At 41.7% G+C, this 27,003-nt stretch overlaps 2 protein-coding genes across 14 annotated transcripts in view; both read left to right on the forward strand.

Annotated features, from left to right (window-relative positions):
• Positions 1-891: 891 nt before the first annotated feature.
• pcdhb (protocadherin b) lies at positions 892-3,141 on the forward strand. The gene has a single exon (XM_072668414.1). The coding sequence runs from the start codon at positions 964-966 to the stop codon at positions 3,124-3,126; it is 2,163 nt and encodes a 720-aa protein (XP_072524515.1). The 5' UTR covers positions 892-963; the 3' UTR covers positions 3,127-3,141.
• Positions 3,142-3,675: 534 nt separating this feature from the next.
• LOC140545513 (protocadherin alpha-C2-like) overlaps positions 3,676-27,003 on the forward strand; it is a 32,317-nt gene continuing 8,989 nt past the window's right edge. For 2 of the 13 annotated variants that reach the window (XM_072668330.1, XM_072668296.1), the window contains exon 1: positions 3,676-6,287. In XM_072668330.1, coding sequence (XP_072524431.1) covers positions 3,885-6,287 — 2,403 coding nt within the window. In that variant the 5' untranslated portion in view covers positions 3,676-3,884. The other 11 variants (XM_072668389.1, XM_072668378.1, XM_072668321.1 and 8 more) reach the window with 10 other exon arrangements.

A 27,003-nucleotide genomic window follows, 5' to 3' on the forward strand; every position in this document is an offset into this window, starting at 1 on the left:
TTACAGCATGCATTACTGTAAAGGGAGAAAATAGCAATTCAAAGACAAAATTACATGATTTAAAAGTGGTTGCAAATGAAAGAAGTGTCGAACACAACTGCTTTCTTTAAGTTCACTATTTTTCGAAAGAAACGTATTGATAAATTTTAAGTCATGTAAATGCTACATTGTCAGTGAATAAATGAAATAATCGTAGCAAGATGTTCAAAAAAAATCAATGGCATTGGTATTCAGATCATGATTATGTTCAGTCCTTATCCAGGAAAAAAGTCTTGTTGCTTGTGCTAATGTTTAGTTAATTGATGGTTATGCTTGGCGTGTCGCTGTCCGCGGCTGCAGTGCTGAAAACACAACCCGCGCTTAACAATAGTGCTTTCTACATTCCTAATATTCATTTTATGACAATACATAAGCAACAAAAGAGTTGACACAGCCATCAGGCTTTTCTCTTGCACTTCTCTTACAACGGTCTAAGCGCGTCGCTGTTGGCCAGTAAATGACAGCAGCGGATTCTTCTACAGGAAAGGCATTGCATTTCTTACAGGTCTCTGAGTCTCTATACTCGTCATTTTTGCGCTGAGAGCATTGCAGAGCATATGTGTTTTTGTTTCGTTAACACACGGACTTTAAAATAGCAGACACTGAAAGAAAACGCATTTTGATTCACTTAAACAATATAAACAACTGAGATTTGATAGGGTGTTTGTCACGCTTTGGGCGATTATGACGAGCTGGGAGCCGTTTTTCTTTGTGTTTTTGGCAACATGGAGGACGGGGTTGTCTGTGACACGGTACTCTATTCCGGAGGAGAAGGAGCGCGGGGCTGTCGTCGCAAATCTAGCGTCAGATCTAGGACTAGACGTAAATGGACTGGCACAACGGGAGGTAAAGCTCGACACTGTTCATAGCAAGAAATATCTAGAAATAAACAAAAGGACAGGAGAACTCTATATTGTTGAGAAAATGGACAGAGAGTCTCTTTGTCACGGTAAAACATCCTGCTTCGTGAAATTAGATGTCATCATCAAAAGCCCGTTGCGTATTTTTAACATTGAATTAGAAATCACAGATATCAATGATAATGCTCCACATTTTAGAATGGATAGGGTTGAACTGGATGTCTCTGAGTCTGCACCACCGGGTGAACGGTTCTCTTTGCCCAATGCACTAGACCCGGATGTAGGGGCAAACACAGTCAATACATACAAACTTAGCAATAATGATCATTTCACGATAGATATTCACTCTGGCAGTGATGGCACTAAATATGTTGATTTAGTTCTTACAAATGCGTTAGACCGAGAACAACGTGCTGTACATAATCTTATCCTTACTGCTGTGGATGGTGGAGTCCCTGCGCGTTCAGGCACCGCCAGCATTATTGTTCGTGTGCTGGATACGAATGACAACGCCCCTCAGTTTGACCGTGCAGTGTATTCCTTAAACATGAGCGAAAATTCTCCTATTGGAACTCTGGCCACCAAACTAAACGCCACCGATGCAGATGAAGGCTCAAACGCGGACATTACGTATTCATTTACACTTTATACCTCGGAGAAAACCCAAGACATGTTCAAATTAAATTCAAAAACTGGTGAGATCACTGTTAAAGGCACAATTGATTTTGAAGACATGAAAATATTTGAAATGCACATTGAGGCAAAAGACAATGGCCCTGTTCCGCTCTCCAATCAGTGCAGAGTAACACTGCATATCACCGACATGAACGATAACTATCCAGAAATCACCATTAAATCGCTGAAGAACACAGTGAAGGAAGACATACCTGTCGGCACAGTGATAGCCGTTGTTGGTGTGAGCGATCGGGACACTGGGAATAACGGTAAAGTTAACCTGAGTATAAGCAATAATTTACCATTTATGTTGAATAAGTCTTCAGATTATCACTATGAGCTGTTAGTCTCAGACCCGTTAGATCGTGAAAGTATTCCTGAATATGAGATCACTTTAGTAGTTACAGATGGAGGAACTCCTCCACTGTCTGATAATGAAACTGTTACTGTGCACCTATTGGATGTTAATGATAACGCACCCAAGTTCCCACAGACATTCTACAGCATATCTGTCACAGAGAATAACTCACCCGGTGCTTCGTTAAGCTCTATAACTGCTGTTGACCCAGACCTCCATGAAAACCAATATCTAGTCTATTTTATCATAGAAAGGGAAATAGTGAACACCTCCATGTCCATGCTGTTCTCCATCAATCCAGAGAACGGGAACCTTTATGCACTAAAGACATTTGATTATGAAATGGAGAGGGAATTCCTTTTCCACATTGAGGCCAGAGACTCTGGCATTCCTCCACTCAGCAGCAACGTAACCGTTCACATCATTATAATGGACCAGAATGACAACACCCCACTTATAGTGTCTCCATGGCGCGCGCACGGCTCAGTGGTGGAGGAGAAAATCCCGAGATCCACCGATAAAGGAACTCTGATAGCAAAAGTGATCGCTGTTGACACTGACTCAGTGCACAACTCTCGGATCACGTACCAGTTCCTCCAAAATACTGATGCTACTTTATTCAGTTTGGACCAGTACAACGGAGAGATCCGGACCATGAGAATTTTCAGCTACAGAGACTCGCGCCACCAGCGGTTGGTGGTGATCGCCAAGGACAACGGAGAGCCCTCGCTCTCTGCTACAGTAACCATCAAACTGTCCACAGTGGAGACCGCTCTCAAAACCTACGCAGACATGACTGAAGTGCCTGAATATGACATCTTTTCAGACTTGAACCTCTATCTGGTGATCGGACTGGGATCGGTGTCATTTCTCTTACTGATCACCATATTGGTGACCATCGTACTTAAGTGTCAGAAACCCAAGCCCAGCAAAGCAGCTCCTCCATGTAGGAACAGTGTGATCAGTGAGAGGAACTCAACCATCGCCGATTCCACCCTGGTCTCCAATGATGCCTACTGGTACAGTTTGTTTCTGGCAGAGACGAGGAAAGGAAAGCTGGTAGTTAGGCAGCCTGTGCCAAAGGGTGCGCGATACATTGTGTCCAGTATACCAAGGAGTACAGGGCTGACCGAGACCAGTGACTCAGCTGCATCTACTTTACAGGTAGGGGCGCTTAAAGACACTATAATATAATTAATAATAATTTTCAAAACATGAAGAGTATATACCTCAACAATTGTCTTTCACTTAAGGTCATCTTATTTTAGTATATTTCTGTTTTAACTGGAACTTCCTCTTTGTGCATTAGCTTTGTACTGTTCCCCATACCTAAACACTAGCTGCTATACTTATTCCTGCAATGTACACTTGTTTACATATGTGATGTAGTTTACAACACCAGACTGGTCTCCCTCAGCATACACTCCTGAACTTTGTTTTACTTTTCCTTACTTTACTTTTATTTACACAGGCATTTTCTAATTTCTTTGTACTTATTATCTGTGCACCCAGTCTCATGTTTTGTCATGTCATTCTGCATTAGAAACTGAGCCCAACGGTGTAATAAGAATTTTAATTCTCTGTTACACTGTACTCGTTACATTATATCTGTGGTTATAATGGGGTCCTAATCATAGCCTTCATGCAGCAATGTACATGAGTTTATTGGTGCATCGAGCAAACAAATGCGCACAGTGTCGCTGTTTTCCAACAAACGCGCATCTAAGTTTTGCACTGGTTGCCGCATCAGTCATTGGGAGGTGACATATCTTCTTTGTTAGCGACCGTCCACGAACTATCCTCAATGTTAGGGTAGTGGTTCTTTGGTTTTAAACCCTCGCTTTGCACAACGGTGGAGTGAAACGGTACACATTTTCGTGGGGACTTTGTCACTCTCATTTTTGTCATCGATTACTTTGACTTATAATGTTTACTGGAATATATATTTAACAATGGATGCTCGCAGAAGATGTCATATGATGAAAAGGTACGTTGTCGCTGTTCTGTTCTTCTCCGTCTTAAATGAAGCATCAGCTGTTACCCATTATTCTATTCCTGAGGAAATGGAGGAAGGCTCTGTGGTAGCCAATTTAGCAACCGATCTTGGACTGGATGTTAAGACACTGAGTAAACGGAAGATAAGGCTGGATTCATTGTCTAATAAGAAATACCTGGACATTAACAAAGAGACAGGCGAGCTTTTCATTACAGAGAGGATCGATAGAGAACATGTTTGCAACACTAAATCAGCAACGACGTGCATTTTGAAGCTGGATGCAACCATTGAAAACCCCGTGCGAATGTTTAACATCGAGTTGGAAATACTTGACATTAACGACAACGCGCCCCATTTTAGAAGGGATACGATGCACTTAGACATTTCTGAATCAACCGCAGCTGGCGAACGGTTCTCACTAAACAATGCAGTCGACCCTGATATCGGTATGAATTCAATAAAAACCTACTATCTCAGCGATAGTGATCACTTTTCCATTGAAATCCAAACGGGTCGTGATGGGTCAAAATTCACTGATTTTATTCTAAAAAAGTCACTTGATAGAGAAGAACAGGCTGTTCATAATTTAATACTCACTGCTGTAGACGGAGGAGTCCCCGCGCGCTCTGGCACAGCTAGCATCATTGTGCGCGTGCTAGATACCAACGACAACGCCCCTCAGTTTGATAAAGACAGTTACACAATATATCTAACAGAGAACTCACCCATGGGAAGCCTTGTGGTTAAATTAAATGCAACAGATGCAGATGAAGGGTCAAATTCGGAAATCAAATATTCATATAGTTTGTATACGTCAGAGAAAACGCAGGACACTTTCAGCTTAAATGCAGATAACGGTGAAATCAGAGTTAAACAAATGGTTAATTATGAGGATTTTAGGATTTATGACATGGAAATTGTGGCAACAGATAAAGGAGCGAATGCCTTGTTAGGAAAATGCAAAGTAAGAATTTTAATCACAGATATGAATGACAATCATCCTGAAATTTCTATTAAGTCTTTTACGAGTCCAGTTAAAGAGGACATAGCTGTAGGTACAGTCATTGCAGTGGTCAGTGTAACTGATAAAGATTCTGGAGAAAATGGTCAAATAGATGTTCATATATCTAATAAACTGCCCTTTACGCTCAGAGAGTCATCTGATAATTATTATGAGCTCCTGGTGTCAGAACCGTTAGACCGTGAAAAGGTTCCAGAATATGACATCACGTTCACCGTCACAGACAGAGGAACCCCTCCGTTATCTGATAATGAAACGATGACTCTAGAACTGCTGGATGTGAACGACAACGTTCCTCAGTTTCCACGGTCATTCTACACCATTCAGGTGAAGGAAAATAACGCACCAGGAGAATTACTGAGCTCCATCACCGCACACGACCCAGACCTCCATGAAAACCAATATCTAGTCTATTTCATCATAGAAAAGGAAATAGTGAACACCTCCATGTCCATGCTGTTCTCCATCAACCCAGAGAACGGAAACCTTTACGCACTAAAGACGTTTGATTATGAAATGGAGAAGGATTTCCTTTTCCACATCGAGGCCAGAGACTCTGGCATTCCTCCGCTCAGCAGCAACGTAACCGTTCATATCATTATAATGGACCAGAACGACAACACCCCGCTTATAGTGTCTCCATGGCGCGCGCACGGCTCAGTGGTGGAGGAGAAAATCCCGAGATCCACCGATAAAGGAACTCTGATAGCAAAAGTGATCGCTGTTGACACTGACTCAGTGCACAACTCTCGGATCACGTACCAGTTCCTCCAAAATACTGATGCTACTTTATTCAGTTTGGACCAGTACAACGGAGAGATCCGGACCATGAGGATGTTCAGCTACAGAGACTCGCGCCACCAGCGGCTGGTGGTGATCGCCAAGGACAACGGAGAGCCCTCGCTCTCTGCTACAGTAACCATCAAACTGTCCACAGTGGAGACCGCTCTCAAAACCTACGCAGACATGACTGAAGTGCCTGAATATGACATCTTTTCAGACTTGAACCTCTATCTGGTGATCGGACTGGGATCGGTGTCATTTCTCTTACTGATCACCATACTGGTGACCATCGTACTTAAGTGTCAGAACCCTAAGCCCAGCAAAGCAGCTCCTCCATGTAGGAACAGTGTGATCAGTGAGAGGAACTCAACCATCGCCGATTCCACCCTGGTGTCCAATGATGCCTACTGGTACAGTTTGTTTCTGGCAGAGACGAGGAAAGGAAAGCTGGTAGTTAGGCAGCCTGTGCCAAAGGGTGCGCGATACATTGTGTCCAGTATACCAAGGAGTACAGGGCTGACCGAGACCAGTGACTCAGCTGCGTCCACTCTGCAAGTAAGTTACATGCCCATCTGTACAATGTTATGTTTTACATTGAGAACGAGTTTCATTAATTTCACACTGTGTTAATAAATGTCATTGTCTTTCACAGTAGACATGTGTTATTTGCATTGGGCGCCAGTTGTTTTTACTAAGGCTTCAAAACAGCACTGAATGCGAGACCAAGTTTTGAAGAGTTTTTTAATAATCTGATAACTGTGTAAGGGCAGTTGCTTTACTTACGAAGCCTAGTACAAACAATGCACATGTTACCTTAACTGTAATCTTAATTTCCAGCGAAACCAAAATCCAGGACTGGAAACTGAATTCAGGATTCAGATTTAAATATCTGTTTAAACATAAAACTTCAGCTAAAGAACCATTCTTGTACTGCAGCAATGGTCTCACATATCCTTCAAATGCGTCATTCAACTTTCTTCAAACTGTATCAGTGTAAAGCTTTTATCTAAGCACAGACTTGTCAGTAGTGCTTGTAACTGTGACGTGATTTTGAGGATGACTCGTTAGTAATGCCTGTGGCTGTAACATGATTTTTAGGAATGCGTTGGAGATTTTTGACAGCAGTAATTTATTCAATTCTGTTCCTGTAAATGTAAGGAGCAGTGTAAAACTTGTCAACATGTCAACTAAAATTCTCAAGCTTCGGGACACCTTTTGGCATACTGACTTAATTAACAAACGTTATTTAACTTACAATTATCTTTATCTTGTGGGCATAATACTGATTCATAGATGTCTCTTAGATATTTTAGAATGTTAGTAAACTGGCCAAGTTTATTTTAATGATCCTACTTAAGTGGACTTAAGTGAGGGAATAGTGAAATAACAGTATATCGTTGTCTGAAGTATTTCTGAAGTTGTTTGCATAAATACAGATAACATGGTTGTAATCATTTTACAAGTTCTGTTCTGTCATTTTTACCAAATGCTTTGAAGGAAAATATGTTTCTGTTGGCTTTGGGTGTGTTCAGGTATAAATATGTTTTTTCTCTGACTAAAGTTTTTTTTCTTTCTTCTTCTTCTTGTTATTGTTATTAAAATAATAATAATAATAATAATAATAATAATAATTATTATTATTATTATTATTATTATTATTATTATAACATTAGTAGTAGTAGTTTTAGCACTAGCAGCAGTTGTAGTTTTGGATATAGTAGTTCTTTCGGCTAGATTTTACCCGTGGTTCTGTGGTAAAAAGGTGTCGCTGTTCACAGCTTTGGTGCTGAATAGTATGTAGTTCCCCTAAAACAGCCTTCACTGTGGACCTTACTTGAACATAACGACTATTTAATACTCCAGCAAAAAATCGAAACAGGGCAATAGTCTACATTCAAAATCGCAGCAGTTCTGTTAACGTAATAATAAGTAGTTTGCTTCATTTCGCTCACACTGGTCTCAGGATGTCGCTGTCGGCCAGGAAATGCCAGGAAAAGGTGCAACACCTTAAAGATGAGCCGACCTAATTCTCACAGAGCTCTATCATTTGAGAAGCGAGTAGCGCTTCAGTGAGAGCATTTCACAGATTTAGTACTTTAGAACGTGGCCAGGAGAGGAGAGGAGAGTAGTCAGATAAATCTACAACGTTACATATAACAAATTTGCTGCATTAAGCATTGATGATGAAGACGTCAGGGTGTGTGTGTTGGTTTTCCTTTGTATTTTCGACGACATGGAGGATGGCTTTGTCTGTCACCCGTTACTCTATACCAGAGGAGATGGAGAGGGGTTCTGTCGTTGCCAATCTTGCCGCAGACTTGGGACTGGATGTAGGGGATCTAGCTCAGCGAGAGGTAAAGCTAGATATATTCCATAACAAAAAATACTTGGATGTGAACAAAAGAACTGGAGAACTGTTTATAATTGACAAAATAGATAGGGAAGACATTTGTCAGGCTAAAACAAAGTGTTTTGTCAAATTGGACGTTATAATTGAAAGCCCCTTGCGCATTTTCAATATTGAACTGGGCATCACCGACATAAATGATAACGCGCCACATTTTAGAAGAGAAAAAATTGAGATGGATGTTTCCGAGTCCGCGTCACCGGGAGAGAGATTCTCTTTGCCTGGTGCCTTTGATCCCGACGTTGGTGTCAACACAGTAAATTCTTATAAACTTAGCAATAGCGATCATTTTACAATAGATATTCACTCTGGTAGCGATGGGACGAAATACGTAGATTTGGTTCTAATGAAGGCGTTAGACCGAGAACAACGGTCTGTACATAATCTCATTCTCACTGCAGTAGATGGCGGAGTCCCTGTGCGTTCAGGCACCGCCAGCATTATTGTTCGTGTGCTGGATACGAATGACAACGCCCCTCAGTTTGACCGTGCAGTGTATTCCTTAAACATGAGCGAAAATTCTCCTATTGGAACTCTGGCCACCAAACTAAACGCCACCGATGCAGATGAAGGCTCAAACGCGGACATTACGTATTCATTTACACTTTATACCTCGGAGAAAACCCAAGACATGTTCAAATTAAATTCAAAAACTGGTGAGATCACTGTTAAAGGCACAATTGATTTTGAAGACATGAAAATATTTGAAATGCACATTGAGGCAAAAGACAATGGCCCTGTTCCGCTCTCCAATCAGTGCAGAGTAACACTGCATATCACCGACATGAACGATAACTATCCAGAAATCACCATTAAATCGCTGAAGAACACAGTGAAGGAAGACATACCTGTCGGCACAGTGATAGCCGTTGTTGGTGTGAGCGATCGGGACACTGGGAATAACGGTAAAGTTAACCTGAGTATAAGCAATAATTTACCATTTATGTTGAATAAGTCTTCAGATTATCACTATGAGCTGTTAGTCTCAGACCCGTTAGATCGTGAAAGTATTCCTGAATATGAGATCACTTTAATAGCAACAGATGGAGGAACTCCTCCACTGTCTGATAATGAAACTGTTACAGTGCACCTATTGGATGTTAATGATAACGCACCCAAGTTCCCACAGACATTCTACAGCATATCTGTCACAGAGAATAACTCACCCGGTGCTTCGTTAAGCTCTATAACTGCTGTTGACCCAGACCTCCATGAAAACCAATATCTAGTCTATTTTATCATAGAAAGGGAAATAGTGAACACCTCCATGTCCATGCTGTTCTCCATCAACCCAGAGAACGGAAACCTTTATGCACTAAAGACATTTGATTATGAAATAGAGAAGGAATTCCTTTTCCACATTGAAGCCAGAGACTCTGGCGTTAATCCACTCAGCAGCAACGTAACCGTTCACATCATTATAATGGACCAGAACGACAACACCCCGCTTATAGTGTCTCCATGGCGCGCGCACGGCTCGGTGGTAGAGGAGAAAATCCCGAGATCCACCGATAAAGGAACTCTGATAGCAAAAGTGATCGCTGTTGACACTGATTCAGTGCACAACTCTCGGATCACGTACCAGTTCCTTCAGAACACTGATGCTACTTTATTCAGTTTGGACCAGTACAACGGAGAGATCCGGACCATGAGAATGTTCAGCTACAGAGATTCGCGCCACCAGCGGCTGGTGGTGATCGCCAAGGACAACGGAGAGCCCTCACTCTCTGCTACAGTAACCATCAAACTGTCCACAGTGGAGACCGCTCTCAAAACATACGCAGACATGACTGAAGTGCCTGAATATGACATCTTTTCAGACTTGAACCTCTATCTGGTGATCGGACTGGGATCAGTGTCATTTCTCTTACTGATCACCATACTGGTGACCATCGTGCTGAAGTGTCAGAAACCCAAGCCCAGCAAAGCAGCTCCTCCATGTAGGAACAGTGTGATCAGTGAGAGGAACTCCACCATCGCCGATTCCACCCTGGTGTCCAATGATGCCTACTGGTACAGTTTGTTTCTGGCAGAGACGAGGAAAGGAAAGCTGGTAGTTAGGCAGCCTGTGCCAAAGGGTGCGAGATACATTGTGTCCAGTATACCAAGGAGTACAGGGCTGACCGAGACCAGTGACTCAGCTGCATCTACTTTACAGGTAGGGGCGCTTAAAGACACTATAACATTATAATTAATCATTTTAAAAACATCAACTCACATGCGGTATTTACGTAAACATTGCCAAATACCTACACATAAGCTGATAGACTGGTCTATCTCAGCATTCACTAATGAACTCCCTGTTTTACTTTTCTTTCCTTTTCGCTTTTATTTATACACGCAGCACCTCACTAATCTACATATACCATTTTTCTATCAGTTTAGTTACTTAGTTGGGGTCTTAATCACCCAGTCTTCATGGACACATTTGCACATGTAAATGCATTATGCATATTCTGAGTTTATTGTCTTTTTACTTGTTGTCTGTGCACCCAGTCTTGTGTTTTGGTGTTTTGTCTATGGACCTTAGCCTAGCAGTGTAATAGAAATTTTAAGTCTTTATTAAACTGTACTTGTTATATCATATCTGTGGTTATAATGGGGTACAAATTATTCACTTTGGCATTACTGACATCTCTGACACATTTAAAAATCTCCTTAATTTCTCCCCTGCCCTAATCATGGCATTTTTACTGCAATATACAGGACTTTTGGTGTATCGTGCAAAAAAATGCGCACAGTGTCGCTGTTTTCCAACAAACGCGAATCCAACTTTTGTACTGGTTGCCTAACCACCCATTGGGAGGTGACATATCTTCTTTGTTAGCGACCGTCTACGAACGGTCTTTAGTGTTAGTGTAATGGTTCTTTGGTTTTAAACCCTAATGTAGCTTTAACTGTGGAGTGAAACGGTACACATTCCTGTGTCGAATTTGTCACTCTCATGTTTGTTATTGATTATTTTGACTTATAATGTTTACTGGAATATATATCTAACAATGGATGCTCGCAGAAGATGTCATATGATGAAAAGGTACGTTGTCGCTGTTCTGTTCTTCTCCGTCTTAAATGAAGCATCAGCTGTTACCCATTATTCTATTCCTGAGGAAATGGAGGAAGGCTCTGTGGTAGCCAATTTAGCAACCGATCTTGGACTGGATGTTAAGACACTGAGTAAACGGAAGATAAGGCTGGATTCATTGTCTAATAAGAAATACCTGGAAATTAACAAAGAGACAGGCGAGATTTTCATCGCAGAGAGGATCGATAGAGAACATCTCTGCATCAGTAAATCAGCAACGACGTGCATTTTGAAGCTGGATGCAACCATTGAAAACCCCGTGCGAATGTTTAACATCGAGTTGGAAATACTTGACATTAACGACAACGCGCCCCATTTTAGAAGGGATACGATGCACTTAGACATTTCTGAATCAACCGCAGCTGGCGAACGGTTCTCACTAAACAATGCAGTCGACCCTGATATCGGTATGAATTCAATAAAAACCTACTATCTCAGCGATAGTGATCACTTTTCCATTGAAATTCAAACGGGTCGTGATGGGTCAAAATTTACAGATTTAATTCTGAAAAAAACTCTGGATAGAGAAGAACAGGCTGTTCATAATTTAATACTCACTGCTGTAGACGGAGGAGTCCCCGCGCGCTCTGGCACAGCCAGCATCATTGTAAGCGTGCTAGATACCAACGACAACGCCCCTCAGTTTGATAAAGACAGTTACACAATATATCTAACAGAGAACTCACCCATAGGAAGCCTTGTGGTTAAATTAAATGCAACAGATGCAGATGAAGGGTCAAATTCGGAAATCAAATATTCATATAGTTTGTATACGTCAGAGAAAACGCAGGACACTTTCAGCTTAAATGCAGATAACGGTGAAATCAGAGTTAAACAAATGGTTAATTATGAGGATTTTAGGATTTATGACATGGAAATTGTGGCAACAGATAAAGGAGTGAATACCTTGTTAGGAAAATGCAAAGTAAGAATTTTAATCACAGATATGAATGACAATCATCCTGAAATTTCTATTAAGTCTTTTACGAGTCCAGTTAAAGAGGACATAGCTGTAGGTACAGTCATTGCAGTGGTCAGTGTAACTGATAAAGATTCTGGAGAAAATGGTCAAATAGATGTTCATATATCTAATAAACTGCCCTTTACGCTCAGAGAGTCATCTGATAATTATTATGAGCTCGTGGTGTCAGAACCGTTAGACCGTGAAAAGGTTCCAGAATATGACATCACGTTCACCGTCACAGACAGAGGATCCCCTCCGTTATCTGATAATGAAACGATGACTCTAGAACTGCTGGATGTGAACGACAACGTTCCTCAGTTTCCACGGTCATTCTACACCATTCAGGTGAAGGAAAATAACGCACCAGGAGAATTACTGAGCTCCATCACCGCACACGACCCAGACCTCCATGAAAACCAATATCTAGTCTATTTCATCATAGAAAAGGAAATAGTGAACACCTCCATGTCCATGCTGTTCTCCATCAATCCAGAGAATGGAAACCTTTATGCACTAAAAACGTTTGATTACGAGATAGAGAAAGATTTCCTTTTCCACATTGAGGCCAGAGACTCTGGCATTCCTGCACTCAGCAGCAACGTGACCGTTCATATCATTATAATGGACCAGAACGACAACACCCCGCTTATAGTGTCTCCATGGCGCGCGCACGGCTCGGTGGTGGAGGAGAAAATTCCGAGATCCACCGATAAAGGAACTCTGATAGCCAAAGTGATCGCTATTGACACTGACTCAGTGCACAACTCTCGGATCACGTACCAGTTCCTCCAGAACACTGATGCTACTTTATTCAGTTTGGACCAGTACAACGGAGAGATCCGGACCATGAGGATGTTCAGCTACAGAGACTCGCGCCACCAGCGGCTGGTGGTGATCGCCAAAGACAACGGAGAGCCCTCGCTCTCTGCTACAGTTACCGTTAAACTGTCCACGGTGGAGACCGCTCTCAAAACCTACGCAGACATGACTGAAGTGCCTGAATATGACATCTTTTCAGACTTGAACCTCTATCTGGTGATCGGACTGGGATCGGTGTCATTTCTCTTACTGATCACGATACTGGTGACCATCGTACTGAAGTGTCAGAAACCCAAGGCAAGCAACGCAGCTCCTCCCTGTAGGAACAGTGTGATCAGTGAGAGGAACTCTACCATCGCCGATTCCACCCTGGTGTCCAATGATGCCTACTGGTACAGTTTGTTTCTGGCAGAGACGAGGAAAGGAAAGCTGGTAGTTAGGCAGCCTGTGCCAAAAGGGTCGAGATACATTGTGTCCAGTATACCGAGGAGTACAGGGTTGACCGAAACCAGTGACTCAGCTGCATCAACTCTGCAGGTAAGAAAAAAAATCTCGAGAAAAATGTAACACTGAAATAACGTTTTAAATATTTTTAGTTGAAGTTCACAAAATCTTCCATCTGTTCTAAATTATGGGTCCATTGTGAACAACAGATCACAAATAAAGTATAACACTTTATTTTGTTTTATCTACATTAGGGTTTAACTTTACTGTTAAACCTATAAATATATATTTGCTTAAACTGGTAGGAATTGTAAGCACTGATGGCAGAATCAGCTTTATGCACCTACTGAGAACAAACGCAGAGCGTCGCTCTTCTCTAAAAATCGCCTTTTTTGCTTAGTCGCCATTTCAGTGTTTCTTTGAAAGACGCCACAAAAGCACACAACCCTCTCGTCTCGACCAGTGGATGTTTACCTTTTTCATAGAGGAACATATGTAACGCAATTTTTAAATCGGCACAAAACGATCGTTTTTGTTATCTTGTTAACAATACTTTGCTCTGGATGTGAAATAATGGGGAACTCATTGAAAATACAGCTACAGAGGTACGTGTGGTTCTTTCTTCTTTTTACTGTTTTCATCAACGAAGCAGCCGCTGTAACACATTATTCCATCCCAGAAGAAATGGAAGAAGGATCTGTTGTGGCGAATTTAGCAACGGATTTGGGACTGGATGTAAAAACACTGAGCAGAAGAAAAATGAGACTAGACTTTATTTCCAGTAAGAAGTACCTTGAAGTTAACAAAGAAACCGGTGAGCTTTACATCGTGGAGAAGATGGATAGAGAGTTTCTCTGTAGTTCAAAAACAGCAACAACATGCTTTCTTAAAATGGAGGTAATACTTGAGGATCCTGTACGAATATTCAACATTGAAATAGAAATTGTAGATATAAACGATAACACACCTCAGTTTCGAAGGGATTCCATAAATTTGGATATATCAGAGTCCACATCCGCGGGTGAGCGTTTCTCTCTCAGTAATGCAGTTGACCCTGACATAGGGACGAACTCCATTAAAACCTATTATCTGAGTGAGAGCGAGTATTTTGGCATTGAAATACAAACCGGAAGAGATAGTTCCAAATTTGCTGATTTAATTCTAAAACGGATTTTGGATAGAGAGACGCGGGCCACTCACAATTTGATTCTCACTGCAGTGGACGGCGGAGCCCCTGCGCGCTCTGGCACAGCAAGCATTATAGTGCGCGTGCTGGACACCAATGACAACGCCCCGAAATTCGACAAAGAGACTTTTAAGATAGATTTAATGGAAAACTCCCCAATTGGAAGCCTGGTTGTGAAGTTAAACGCCACGGACCTGGATGAAGGATCAAATTCAGATATATTATATTCGTTTAGCCTTTACACATCAGAAAGAACACAGGATATTTTTAGTTTGAACCGAGATAACGGCGAAATTAGAGTTAAAGAAATTATAAATTACGAAGATTTCAGAATTTATGACATGGAGGTAATAGCCACAGATAAAGGAACTAATAGTCTATCTGGACAATGTAAAGTAACTATTTTAATTACAGATATGAATGACAATCATCCTGAAATTTCAATTAAGTCATTTACGAGTCCAGTTAAAGAGGACATAGCTGTAGGTACAGTCATTGCAGTGGTCAGTGTAACTGATAAAGATTCTGGAGAAAACGGTCAAATAGATGTTCATATATCTAATAAACTGCCCTTTACGCTCAGAGAGTCATCTGATAATTATTATGAGCTCCTGGTGTCAGAACCGTTAGACCGTGAAAAGGTTCCAGAATATGACATCACGTTCACCGTCACAGACAGAGGAACCCCTCCGTTATCTGATAATGAAACGATGACTCTAGAACTGCTGGATGTGAACGACAACGTTCCTCAGTTTCCACGGTCATTCTACACCATTCAGGTGAAGGAAAATAACGCACCAGGAGAATTACTGAGCTCCCTCACCGCACACGACCCAGACCTCCATGAAAACCAGTATCTAGTTTATTTCATCATAGAAAAGGAAATAGTGAACACCTCCATGTCCATGCTGTTCTCCATCAACCCAGAGAATGGAAACCTTTACGCACTAAAAACGTTTGATTACGAGATAGAGAAAGAGTTCCTTTTCCACGTTGAGGCCAGAGACTCTGGCATTCCTGCACTCAGCAGCAACGTAACCGTTCACATCATTATAATGGACCAGAACGACAACACCCCGCTTATAGTGTCTCCATGGCGCGCGCACGGCTCGGTGGTGGAGGAGAAAATCCAGAGATCCACCGATAAAGGAACTCTGATAGCAAAAGTGATCGCTATTGACACTGACTCAGTGCACAACTCTCGGATCACGTACCAGTTCCTCCAAAATACTGATGCTACTTTATTCAGCTTGGACCAGTACAACGGAGAGATACGGACCATGAGGATGTTCAGCTACAGAGACTCGCGCCACCAGCGGCTGGTGGTGATCGCCAAGGACAACGGAGAGCCCTCGCTCTCTGCTACAGTAACCATCAAACTGTCCACAGTGGAGACCGCTCTCAAAACCTACGCAGACATGACTGAAGTGCCTGAATATGACATCTTTTCAGACTTGAACCTCTATCTGGTGATCGGACTGGGCTCTGTGTCATTTCTCTTACTGATCACCATACTGGTTACCATCGTGCTGAAGTGTCAGAAACCCAAGGCAAGCAAAGCAGCTCCTCCATGTAGGAACAGTGTGATCAGTGAGAGGAACTCCACCATTGCCGATTCCACCCTGGTGTCTAACGATGCCTACTGGTACAGTTTGTTTCTGGCAGAGACGAGGAAAGGAAAGTTGGTTGTTAGGCAGCCTGTGCCAAAGGGAGCGAGATACATTGTGTCCAGTATACCAAGGAGTACAGGGCTGACCGAGACCAGTGACTCAGCTGCGTCCACTCTGCAGGTATAGCAAAGCACAATGTTGTCTTTTTCCAGTGCGATTACTAACGTTTGTCATCAATTTTGATATTTACTGTAAATATTTCTGAATAATGCCTTATTTGTTTCTTACAGTAATACTCCTCAAAACTGTACTTTTAAAGGTATTCTTTTACCTGTTCACCCCCGAAGAATAATACTATAATTTGTTTTTTTTTACTAGACTGTCATCATTTATTTACTTTTTTATACACTCTCACTGCTTCCAATAAACCACAACACTTCAGGAACAATGTCCTTTGGACAGACGGGACCAAAGTGAAGATATTTGGCCATAATGCAGAGCACCACTTTTTGCAAAAACTGAGCACAGAAACACCTAATACCAACTACCAAAAACAGTTGTCTAGGGGTGAGGATCTGGGCTGGTTTTGTAGGCACAGGACCAGCAATCATCTTGCTGTCATTCAGTCAAGCGTGAACTTCTCTCTATACTAAAGTATTCTAAAGTCAAATGTGAGGCAATGTACCCAGTAGATAAAGTTTGGCTAAGACTGGGTCATGCAACAGGACAATTGTCCCAAGCCCAATGTCAGAAGGTGTTGCAATGACCCAATCAAAGACAGGACTTCAACCCAATCAAAATGGGACTTTAAAGCGCTGTGCATAAATCAATGCCCACAAACCTCAATGAACTGAGGCAGCGTTGTAAAGAAGAGTGAGTCCATTTTTTTTCCAGAATGATGAGAGAGACTTATAAAATAATACAGAAAATTATTACGTCCAGTTACTGTTGCAAAAAATGGTTATACAAGCTATTATTATTATTATTTTTTTTTACCATTTTTACTTCATTTTTAAAATAATTAATGCCACTAAGGAATCTGTTGTGTGTTGTTTTAAGACCTGCTAAAGACCAAGTTTTTTATGATATCCTGATCCATAAAACCATAAAATTTACATAGGGTATAATTTGTTTTTCACTTGTCTGTACATTTTTTGTACATAGAGTATTTTACAGCGGCTGCATGACGCCCCACCATGTGTGCTGCCATGGCAATCAAGTTTATGTTTGACTACTAAAATAACAACTATGCAAAGCTTTGAGTCAGCAAGTGTAATTGTATCTAAATAATATACACAGCATTACTCCAAAATAATTTTGAACATTTACTCCACATTTTTCTCTATATTTTATTATTCATGATTCTACAACGGAAGACTTGGGTTTCAAAATGACTCGTGACTTCAGCATTTTAGTCTTTTAAAATTGACTTTATTTTCTTTTTCTGTTTGTAATGTACAGTGGCAGGTTTTGATTTTTTTTTTTACTTTGAGCCATTATTAAATAAAATGCTTGAGGACTCCCTCCAGAATTGGTTCCATCCCTGGTAAAAAGAAAAACACAACATTTTATATTTATTTATTTATTCTGTCAGTTTACAACTGACGGGATAAAAGATTATTCAGTTAAATAAGACTTTAAAATGGGCACATAACAGGTATTTACAAAAACAGAGCTTTTTGTCATCGGGTTTCAGCTTTGTCGATGTATAAGCACACCATTGTTTTTAATGATGTCATTTTTTCTTAGACAAATGTTTGAAGTTAATATATGAGCTCAGTACGTGATATTTATATTTTTATTCATAGTGTCCACTGTTACAGAGTCTTGCTTTTCGTACTTCTTCAAAACATGCGCAAAGCGTCGCTGTTCACTCTAAAAACACACTGTTTTTTCCTCATGTGATCGCCATGACTGTCTGTGTCATGTCTTTTGATGTGGGTGCATGGAGGTAAACCATTTGTATCCCATTTTAGCTGAATGGAGAAGGGTTGATTTTAGTTTACATTTAAATTAGACAGCTTTGAGTGTCTGCGTGTGTTCCGTCATTTTTTGACTCGTTTCTGGCTTATTCACTTGGCCAAAAAGCATCTCGTGAGAACAATGAAGATACAGTACTGGAGAAGGTATGTCGCTGCGTTGTTTTTTTTGTCTGCCCTGCTTCAACAAACCGCTTCGGTGAATCACTATTCGATTCCAGAGGAACTGGAGGTTGGATCTGTTGTTGCTAATTTGGCTTCTGATTTAGGACTTGACGTGACTACACTGGGTAGACGAAAAGTGCGATTGGATATCATCGCAAATAAGAAATACCTGGATGTTAATAAGGACACAGGAGAGTTGTTTATTTTAGAGAGGATTGATAGGGAATATCTATGCACTTCAAAATCGATTTGCTATCTTAAAATGGAGGTGATTTTGGAAAATCCTGTGCGCATATTTAACATTGAAATAGAAATACAAGACATCAACGACAACGCCCCGTATTTTCGCAGAGATACGATTAATTTAGACGTTTCAGAGTCTACCTCAGCAGGTGAAAGATTTTCATTAAGTAATGCAGTGGATCCTGATATTGGGTCGAACTCAATCCGAACTTATTATTTGAGTGACAGCGACAATTTCGAAATTAAAGTACAGACAGGCAGAGATGGGTCTAAAATGGCTGATTTAATTCTGGGAAAGCCTTTAGACCGCGAGGAAAACAGTGTTCATAATCTATTGCTGACTGCTGTTGACGGTGGGAAACCCTCGCGCTCTGGAACAGCAAACATCATTGTCCGTGTGTTAGATACGAATGACAACGCCCCTAAATTCGACAAGGAGAGCTACACTATTAAAGTCTTCGAGAATTCTCCAATTGGAAGTTTGGTTGTCAAATTAAACGCTTCAGATTTAGACGAAGGATCCAATTCGGAAATAAATTATTCTTTCAGTTTATACACTTCAGAGAAAACTCAACAGACCTTTAGCTTAAATTCTAACAATGGGAAGATCAGAGTAAAAGAACTGATAAACTATGAGGACTTTAAAATATATGACATGGAAATTTTAGCAACAGATAAAGGAACGAATTCCTTGTCAGGAAAGTGCAAAGTAACTATTTTAATAACAGATATGAATGACAACCATCCTGAAATGTCCATTAAATCATTCACTAGTCCAGTTAAAGAGGACATAGCTGTAGGTTCAGTTATTGCAGTGGTCAGTGTAACCGATAAAGATTCTGGAGAAAATGGTCAAATAGATGTTCATATATCTAATAAACTGCCCTTTACGCTCAGAGAGTCATCTGATAATTATTATGAGCTCGTGGTATCAGAACCGTTAGACCGTGAAAAGGTTCCAGAATATGACATCACGTTCACCGTCACAGACAGAGGAACCCCTCCGTTATCTGATAATGAAACGATGACTCTAGAACTGCTGGATGTGAACGACAACATTCCTCAGTTTCCACGGTCATTCTACACCATTCAGGTGAAGGAAAATAACGCACCAGGAGAATTACTGAGCTCCCTCACCGCACACGACCCAGATCTCCATGAAAACCAGTATCTAGTCTATTTCATCATAGAAAAGGAAATAGTGAACACCTCCATGTCCATGCTGTTCTCCATCAATCCAGAGAACGGAAACCTTTACGCACTAAAAACGTTTGATTATGAGATAGAGAAAGAGTTCCTTTTCCACATTGAGGCCAGAGACTCTGGCATTCCTGCACTCAGCAGCAACGTGACCGTTCACATCATTATAATGGACCAGAACGACAACGCCCCGCTTATAGTGTCTCCATGGCGCGCGCACGGCTCAGTGGTGGAGGAGAAAATCCCGAGATCCACCGATAAAGGAACTCTGATAGCAAAAGTGATCGCTGTTGACACTGACTCAGTGCACAACTCTCGGATCACGTACCAGTTCCTCCAGAACACTGATACTACTTTATTCAGCTTGAACCAGTACAACGGAGAGGTCCGGACCATGAGGATGTTCAGCTACAGAGACTCGCGCCACCAGCGGTTGGTGGTGATCGCCAGAGACAACGGAGAGCCCTCGCTGTCTGCTACAGTCACCATCAAACTGTCCACAGTGGAGACCGCTCTCAAGACCTACGCTGACATGACTGAAGTGCCTGAATATGACATCTTTTCAGACTTGAACTTGTATCTGGTGATTGGACTGGGCTCGGTGTCATTTCTCTTACTGATCACCATACTGGTTACCATCGTGCTGAAGTGTCAGAAACCCAAGCCCAGTAACGCAGCTCCTCCATGTAGGAACAGTGTGATCAGTGAGAGGAACTCTACCATCGCCGATTCCACCCTGGTCTCCAACGATGCCTACTGGTACAGCTTGTTTCTGGCAGAGACGAGAAAAGGAAAGCTAGTAGTTAGGCAGCCTGTGCCAAAGGGTGCGCGATACATTGTGTCCAGTATACCGAGGAGTACAGGATTGACTGAGACCAGTGACTCAGCTGCATCCACTTTACAGGTAGGATGCACAATATTTCAGTATTTCTGGCTGTTATTTATGTCATTTATTTTAATGAATTGCCTATTATTAATTTAAGGCACACGCAGTAAGGTTTTTTTGCATACTGTATTTTAATTTTTTTTTGCAATCTAATAGGTACTCACTTTTGAGATATCATGAATTTCTGGTCCAAAACAAGATTACAATCTGAAATACCCAGTTATCTTCTTTCTGATTTCTACTATAATCAGCTTTAGGATGTTCATACAATTGGTTTCTACATTGGCAATTTTTAAACATTTTGTTTATTTCTTAAAGTGGATTTTTGTGCAGTATATTGTTTGTAACACTTCATGCACAAAGACGCACAGGCTAATGTTGTGCGCCAAGAGTCGCTGTTCACCGCCAAAACCTACCTTGCCACGAATGAATAGGAGCAACGACAGTTGCCTATTGTGAGGACTTGGCATGCAATAATCGCTCGCAGGGCTACATTATTTGTCGTTCCTTAGCCTTCAGAGTGACATTTCAAGCTTTGCTTGTTTCTTCATACCTCGCGGCGTTTTGGACGTATTTTTATTGCGCGTGGAGCTCATAACAATGGAAGCGAATTTGAATACCCAGCCTTTTATAATAAGGTACGTTACATCTCTCTGCCTGTTATTCGTTGTCATAAAGACAGCCCTCACTGTAACTCATTACTCGATTCCTGAAGAAATGGAAGAAGGATCCGTAGTTGCAAATTTGGCAACTGATTTGGGCCTGGATTTAAAAACCCTCGGTGAGCGTAAAATACGCTTGGATGTTGCATCAAACAGAAAATATCTAGACGTTAACAAATACACTGGGGAAATGTATATTGTGGAGAGAATCGATAGGGAGTCTCTTTGTACGTCAAAGTCCGCAACAACGTGTGTTCTCAAGCTGGGTGTCACGATAGAAAATCCAATTAGACTCTTCAACGTTGAACTTGAAATAATGGACATTAACGACAATGATCCCCACTTTCGAAGGGACACTATGCATCTAGATATATCAGAGGGGACTACTGTGGGGGAGAGGTTTTCGCTAACTAATGCTGTCGATCCTGATACTGGATCAAATTCAGTGAAAACGTACTACCTCAGTGAAAGTGATCATTTCAGTATTGAGATTCAGACTGGACGAGACGGTTCTAAGTTTGCTGATTTGATTCTGAAAAAGGCTCTAGACCGAGAAGAACAGGCTATTCATAATTTAATTCTCACTGCTGTAGATGGAGGAGTGCCCGCGCGCTCTGGCACAGCCAGCATTATTGTGCGCGTGCTCGACACGAACGACAACGCCCCTCAGTTTGATGAAGACAGTTTCACCTTAAACCTAATGGAGAACTCACCCATAGGAAGCCTTGTAGTTAAATTAAACGCCAGTGATAAAGACCACGGATCAAACGCAGACATTTTGTACTCTTTTAGTCTGTATACTTCTGAGAAAACCCAAGACACTTTCAATTTGAATCCAGAAAATGGAGAAATTAGAGTAAAAGAGATTATTAATTTTGAAGATTTCAAAATTTACAACATGGAAATTATTGCAACTGATAAAGGAAAACATTCCCTGTCAGGAAAGTGTAAAATAACAGTTGTAATTACAGATATGAATGACAATCACCCTGAAATTTCAATTAAATCATTTACTAGTCCAGTTAAAGAAGACATAGCTGTTGGTACAGTCATTGCAGTGGTCAGTGTAACCGATAAAGATTCTGGAGAAAATGGTCAAATAGATGTTCATATATCTAATAAACTGCCCTTTACGCTCAGAGAGTCATCTGATAATTATTATGAGCTCGTGGTATCAGAACCGTTAGACCGTGAAAAGGTTCCAGAATATGACATCACGTTCACCGTCACAGACAGAGGATCCCCTCCGTTATCTGATAATGAAACGATGACTCTAGAACTGCTGGATGTGAACGACAACGTTCCTCAGTTTCCACGGTCATTCTACACCATTCAGGTGAAGGAAAATAACGCACCAGGAGAATTACTGAGCTCCCTCACCGCACACGACCCAGACCTCCATGAAAACCAGTATCTAGTCTATTTCATCATAGAAAAGGAAATAGTGAACACCTCCATGTCCATGCTGTTCTCCATCAACCCAGAGAACGGAAACCTTTACGCACTAAAGACGTTTGATTATGAGATAGAGAAAGATTTCCTTTTCCACATTGAGGCCAGAGACTCTGGCGTTCCTCCACTCAGCAGCAACGTGTCCGTTCATATCATTATAATGGACCAGAACGACAACACCCCGCTTATAGTGTCTCCATGGCGCGCGCACGGCTCAGTGGTGGAGGAGAAAATCCCGAGATCCACCGATAAAGGAACTCTGATAGCAAAAGTGATTGCTATTGACACTGACTCAGTGCACAACTCTCGGATCACGTACCAGTTCCTCCAGAACACTGATGCTACTTTATTCAGCTTGGACCAGTACAACGGAGAGATCCGGACCATGAGGATGTTCAGCTACAGAGACTCGCGCCACCAGCGGCTGGTGGTGATCGCCAAAGACAACGGAGAGCCCTCGCTCTCTGCTACAGTCACCATCAAACTATCCACAGTGGAAACCGCGCTCAAAACATATGCAGACATGACTGAAGTGCCTGAATATGACATCTTTTCAGACTTGAACCTCTATCTGGTGATCGGATTGGGCTCGGTGTCATTTCTCTTACTGATCACCATACTGGTGACCATCGTGCTGAAGTGTCAGAAACCCAAGGCAAGCAAAGCAGCTCCTCCATGTAGGAACAGTGTGATCAGTGAGAGGAACTCTACCATAGCCGATTCCACCCTGGTCTCCAACGATGCCTACTGGTACAGTTTGTTTCTGGCAGAGACGAGGAAAGGAAAGCTAGTAGTTAGGCAGCCTGTGCCAAAAGGGGCGAGGTACATTGTGTCCAGTATACCAAGGAGTACAGGATTGACCGAGACCAGTGACTCAGCTGCGTCCACTCTGCAGGTAGGTAGTTTAGTTTTATGTGACCATTTCGTATTTTGCGCGTTTCTGGTAGATATTGTAATTTGACTTTCTGCTCTGAGTTTATTTGTTAATATTTCTGCATCTGTTTTGATCGCAGTTAATCTTGTGAAAGTACAGTGCACTCGTTCTTATTCTAAATCAGAGAAAATATACACCATAAACCTCTCCAGACGCGTGCGCAACGCGTCGCTGTTCACCAACGAATTCTTCTGCAACCAAACCGTCACGACCACATTGTCTTACCAGTGAGGTCATAGCAGTCGTTTCACAAATGCGCGTCGGTCTTGCTGCTCTGTGGGTTCTGCTGGTTTGCTTCTTTGAATATTGAAAAGTAATTTGATTTTGTCGTTTCGGAATATCCTTCTATGTTGCATTCTCTCTTTTATGCAAGGCTATTATGGAGAAGCATACTGCTGCACAATCACGGACAAGGTACGTTTGTGTCTTTCTTTTGGCTGCGGCGATTAAGTCGGTGTCCACCGTTACTCAATACTCCATTCCAGAAGAAATGGAAATAGGATCCGTCGTTGCCAACCTGGCTGCAGACTTGGGTTTAGACGTGATGAGCTTGAATAAAAGGAGTATGCGTTTGGATGTTATCGCAAATAAGAAGTATCTCGGCATAAACAAAGACAGCGGGGAACTATTCATAGCAGAGAATATAGACCGGGAATTACTATGTAACATAAAAACCTCATCATGCTTTCTTAAAATGGATGTTACAATAGAAAATCCGAAACGAATATTTAACATAGAACTGGAAATAGTCGATATTAATGACAATGCCCCCCAGTTTCGGCGAGACACAATACACCTTGATATATCCGAGTCCACATCTGTTGGTGAAAGATTTTCACTTAATAATGCAGTGGATCCCGATGTTGGCTCAAACTCTATCAAGACCTACTACTTAAGTGAAAGTGACCACTTTTCCATTGAAATTCAAACAGGAAGAGATGGGTCCAAATTCACAGATTTAATACTTAAAAAAGCTCTGGATCGCGAGGAACATGCAGTCCACCACTTGATACTCACTGCTGTAGATGGAGGAGTCCCCGCGCGCTCTGGCACAGCCAGCATTATTGTGCGCGTGCTCGACACGAATGACAACGCCCCTCAGTTTGACAAAGACAGTTACACCATAGACCTAACGGAGAACTCACCCATAGGAAGCCTCGTGGTTAAATTAAACGCAACAGATAAAGACGAGGGCTCAAATTCGGAGATTATGTACTCGTTCAGTCTTTATACGTCAGAAAAAACACAAAATACGTTTAAATTAAATCCAGAAAATGGAGAGATCAGAGTTAAAGAAATGATTAACTATGAAGATTTTAGGATTTATGACATGGAAATTATGGCAACAGATACAGGACTAAATTCCTTGTCAGGGAAATGCAAAGTAAGAATCTTAATCACAGATATGAATGACAATCATCCTGAAATTTCTATTAAGTCTTTCACTAGTCCAGTTAAGGAAGATATTTCTGTAGGTACTATTATTGCAGTGATCAGCGTTAGTGACAAAGATTCTGGAGAAAATGGTCAAATAGATGTTCATATATCTAATAAACTGCCCTTTACGCTCAGAGAGTCATCTGATAATTATTATGAGCTCCTGGTGTCAGAACCGTTAGACCGTGAAAAGGTTCCAGAATATGACATCACGTTCACCGTCACAGACAGAGGAACCCCTCCGTTATCTGATAATGAAACGATGACTCTAGAACTGCTGGATGTGAATGACAACGTTCCTCAGTTTCCACGGTCATTCTACACCATTCAGGTGAAGGAAAATAACGCACCAGGAGAATTACTGAGCTCCCTCACCGCACACGACCCAGACCTCCATGAAAACCAGTATCTAGTTTATTTCATCATAGAAAAGGAAATAGTGAACACCTCCATGTCCATGCTGTTCTCCATCAACCCAGAGAATGGAAACCTTTACGCACTAAAGACGTTTGATTACGAGATAGAGAAAGAGTTCCTTTTCCACATTGAGGCCAGAGACTCTGGCATTCCTGCACTCAGCAGCAACGTAACCGTTCACATCATTATAATGGACCAGAATGACAACACCCCACTTATAGTGTCTCCATGGCGCGCGCACGGCTCGGTGGTGGAGGAGAAAATCCCAAGATCCACCGATAAAGGAACTCTGATAGCAAAAGTGATCGCAATTGACACTGACTCAGTGCACAACTCTCGGATCACGTACCAGTTCCTCCAAAATACTGATGCTACTTTATTCAGTTTGGACCAGTACAACGGAGAGGTCCGGACCATGAGGATGTTCAGCTACAGAGACTCGCGCCACCAGCGATTGGTGGTGATCGCCAAGGACAACGGAGAGCCCTCACTCTCTGCCACAGTCACCATCAAACTATCCACAGTGGAAACCGCGCTCAAAACATACGCAGACATGACTGAAGTGCCTGAATATGACATCTTTTCAGACTTGAACCTCTATCTGGTGATCGGACTGGGCTCTGTGTCATTTCTCTTACTGATCACCATACTGGTTACCATCGTGCTGAAGTGTCAGAAACCCAAGCCCAGCAAAGCAGCTCCTCCATGTAGGAACAGTGTGATCAGTGAGAGGAACTCTACCATAGCCGATTCCACCCTGGTCTCCAACGATGCCTACTGGTACAGTTTGTTTCTGGCAGAGACGAGGAAAGGAAAGCTAGTAGTTAGGCAGCCTGTGCCAAAGGGTGCGCGATACATTGTGTCCAGTATACCAAGGAGTACAGGACTGGCCGAAACTAGTGACTCAGCTGCATCCACTCTCCAGGTAAGTAGCTTTGTTGGTGTAACTTTCACATGTATTTTTTGGTTTACTTTACATTTGTGCACCCTTACTTTTTGGCACATTCTTTTCATTTTACCTGCAGTTAATCTTCTAAAAATGCAGTAGTTACCACAATTTCTAAACCACTAGGGAAAACGAATCGAGTGGATCTTTGTATAATGTTGTGCACAACGCGTCGCTGTTCACCAACAAATTCCTTTTTAACGCAGTCCACATGATATCACGTCATTCCAAGGAGAGTTCCGCATTTTCAGTTCAGCGCTTTGGTCTTGCTGTACTGTGGAATACCCAGAATCCTGGGGCTTCTTATTCTATCGTTTTCGGCGTGGGCTGGTGGCGTGATTACAATAAATTTTCATGTTTGTCGTCTGATAAATCACTACCTACATCGGTAAGGTTTTATGCGCAGCTGTTATGGAAAGGCACGACGTTATTCACTCT

The sequence above is a fragment of the Salminus brasiliensis genome, chromosome 2 (genome assembly GCF_030463535.1).
Source record: "Salminus brasiliensis chromosome 2, fSalBra1.hap2, whole genome shotgun sequence".
Classification (NCBI taxonomy): domain Eukaryota; kingdom Metazoa; phylum Chordata; class Actinopteri; order Characiformes; family Bryconidae; genus Salminus; species Salminus brasiliensis.

Coding starts and splice junctions, on each gene's coding strand:
- pcdhb (XM_072668414.1), top strand. CDS start 964: ATGGACAGAGAGTCTCTTTGTCACGGTAAAACATCCTGCTTCGTGAAA.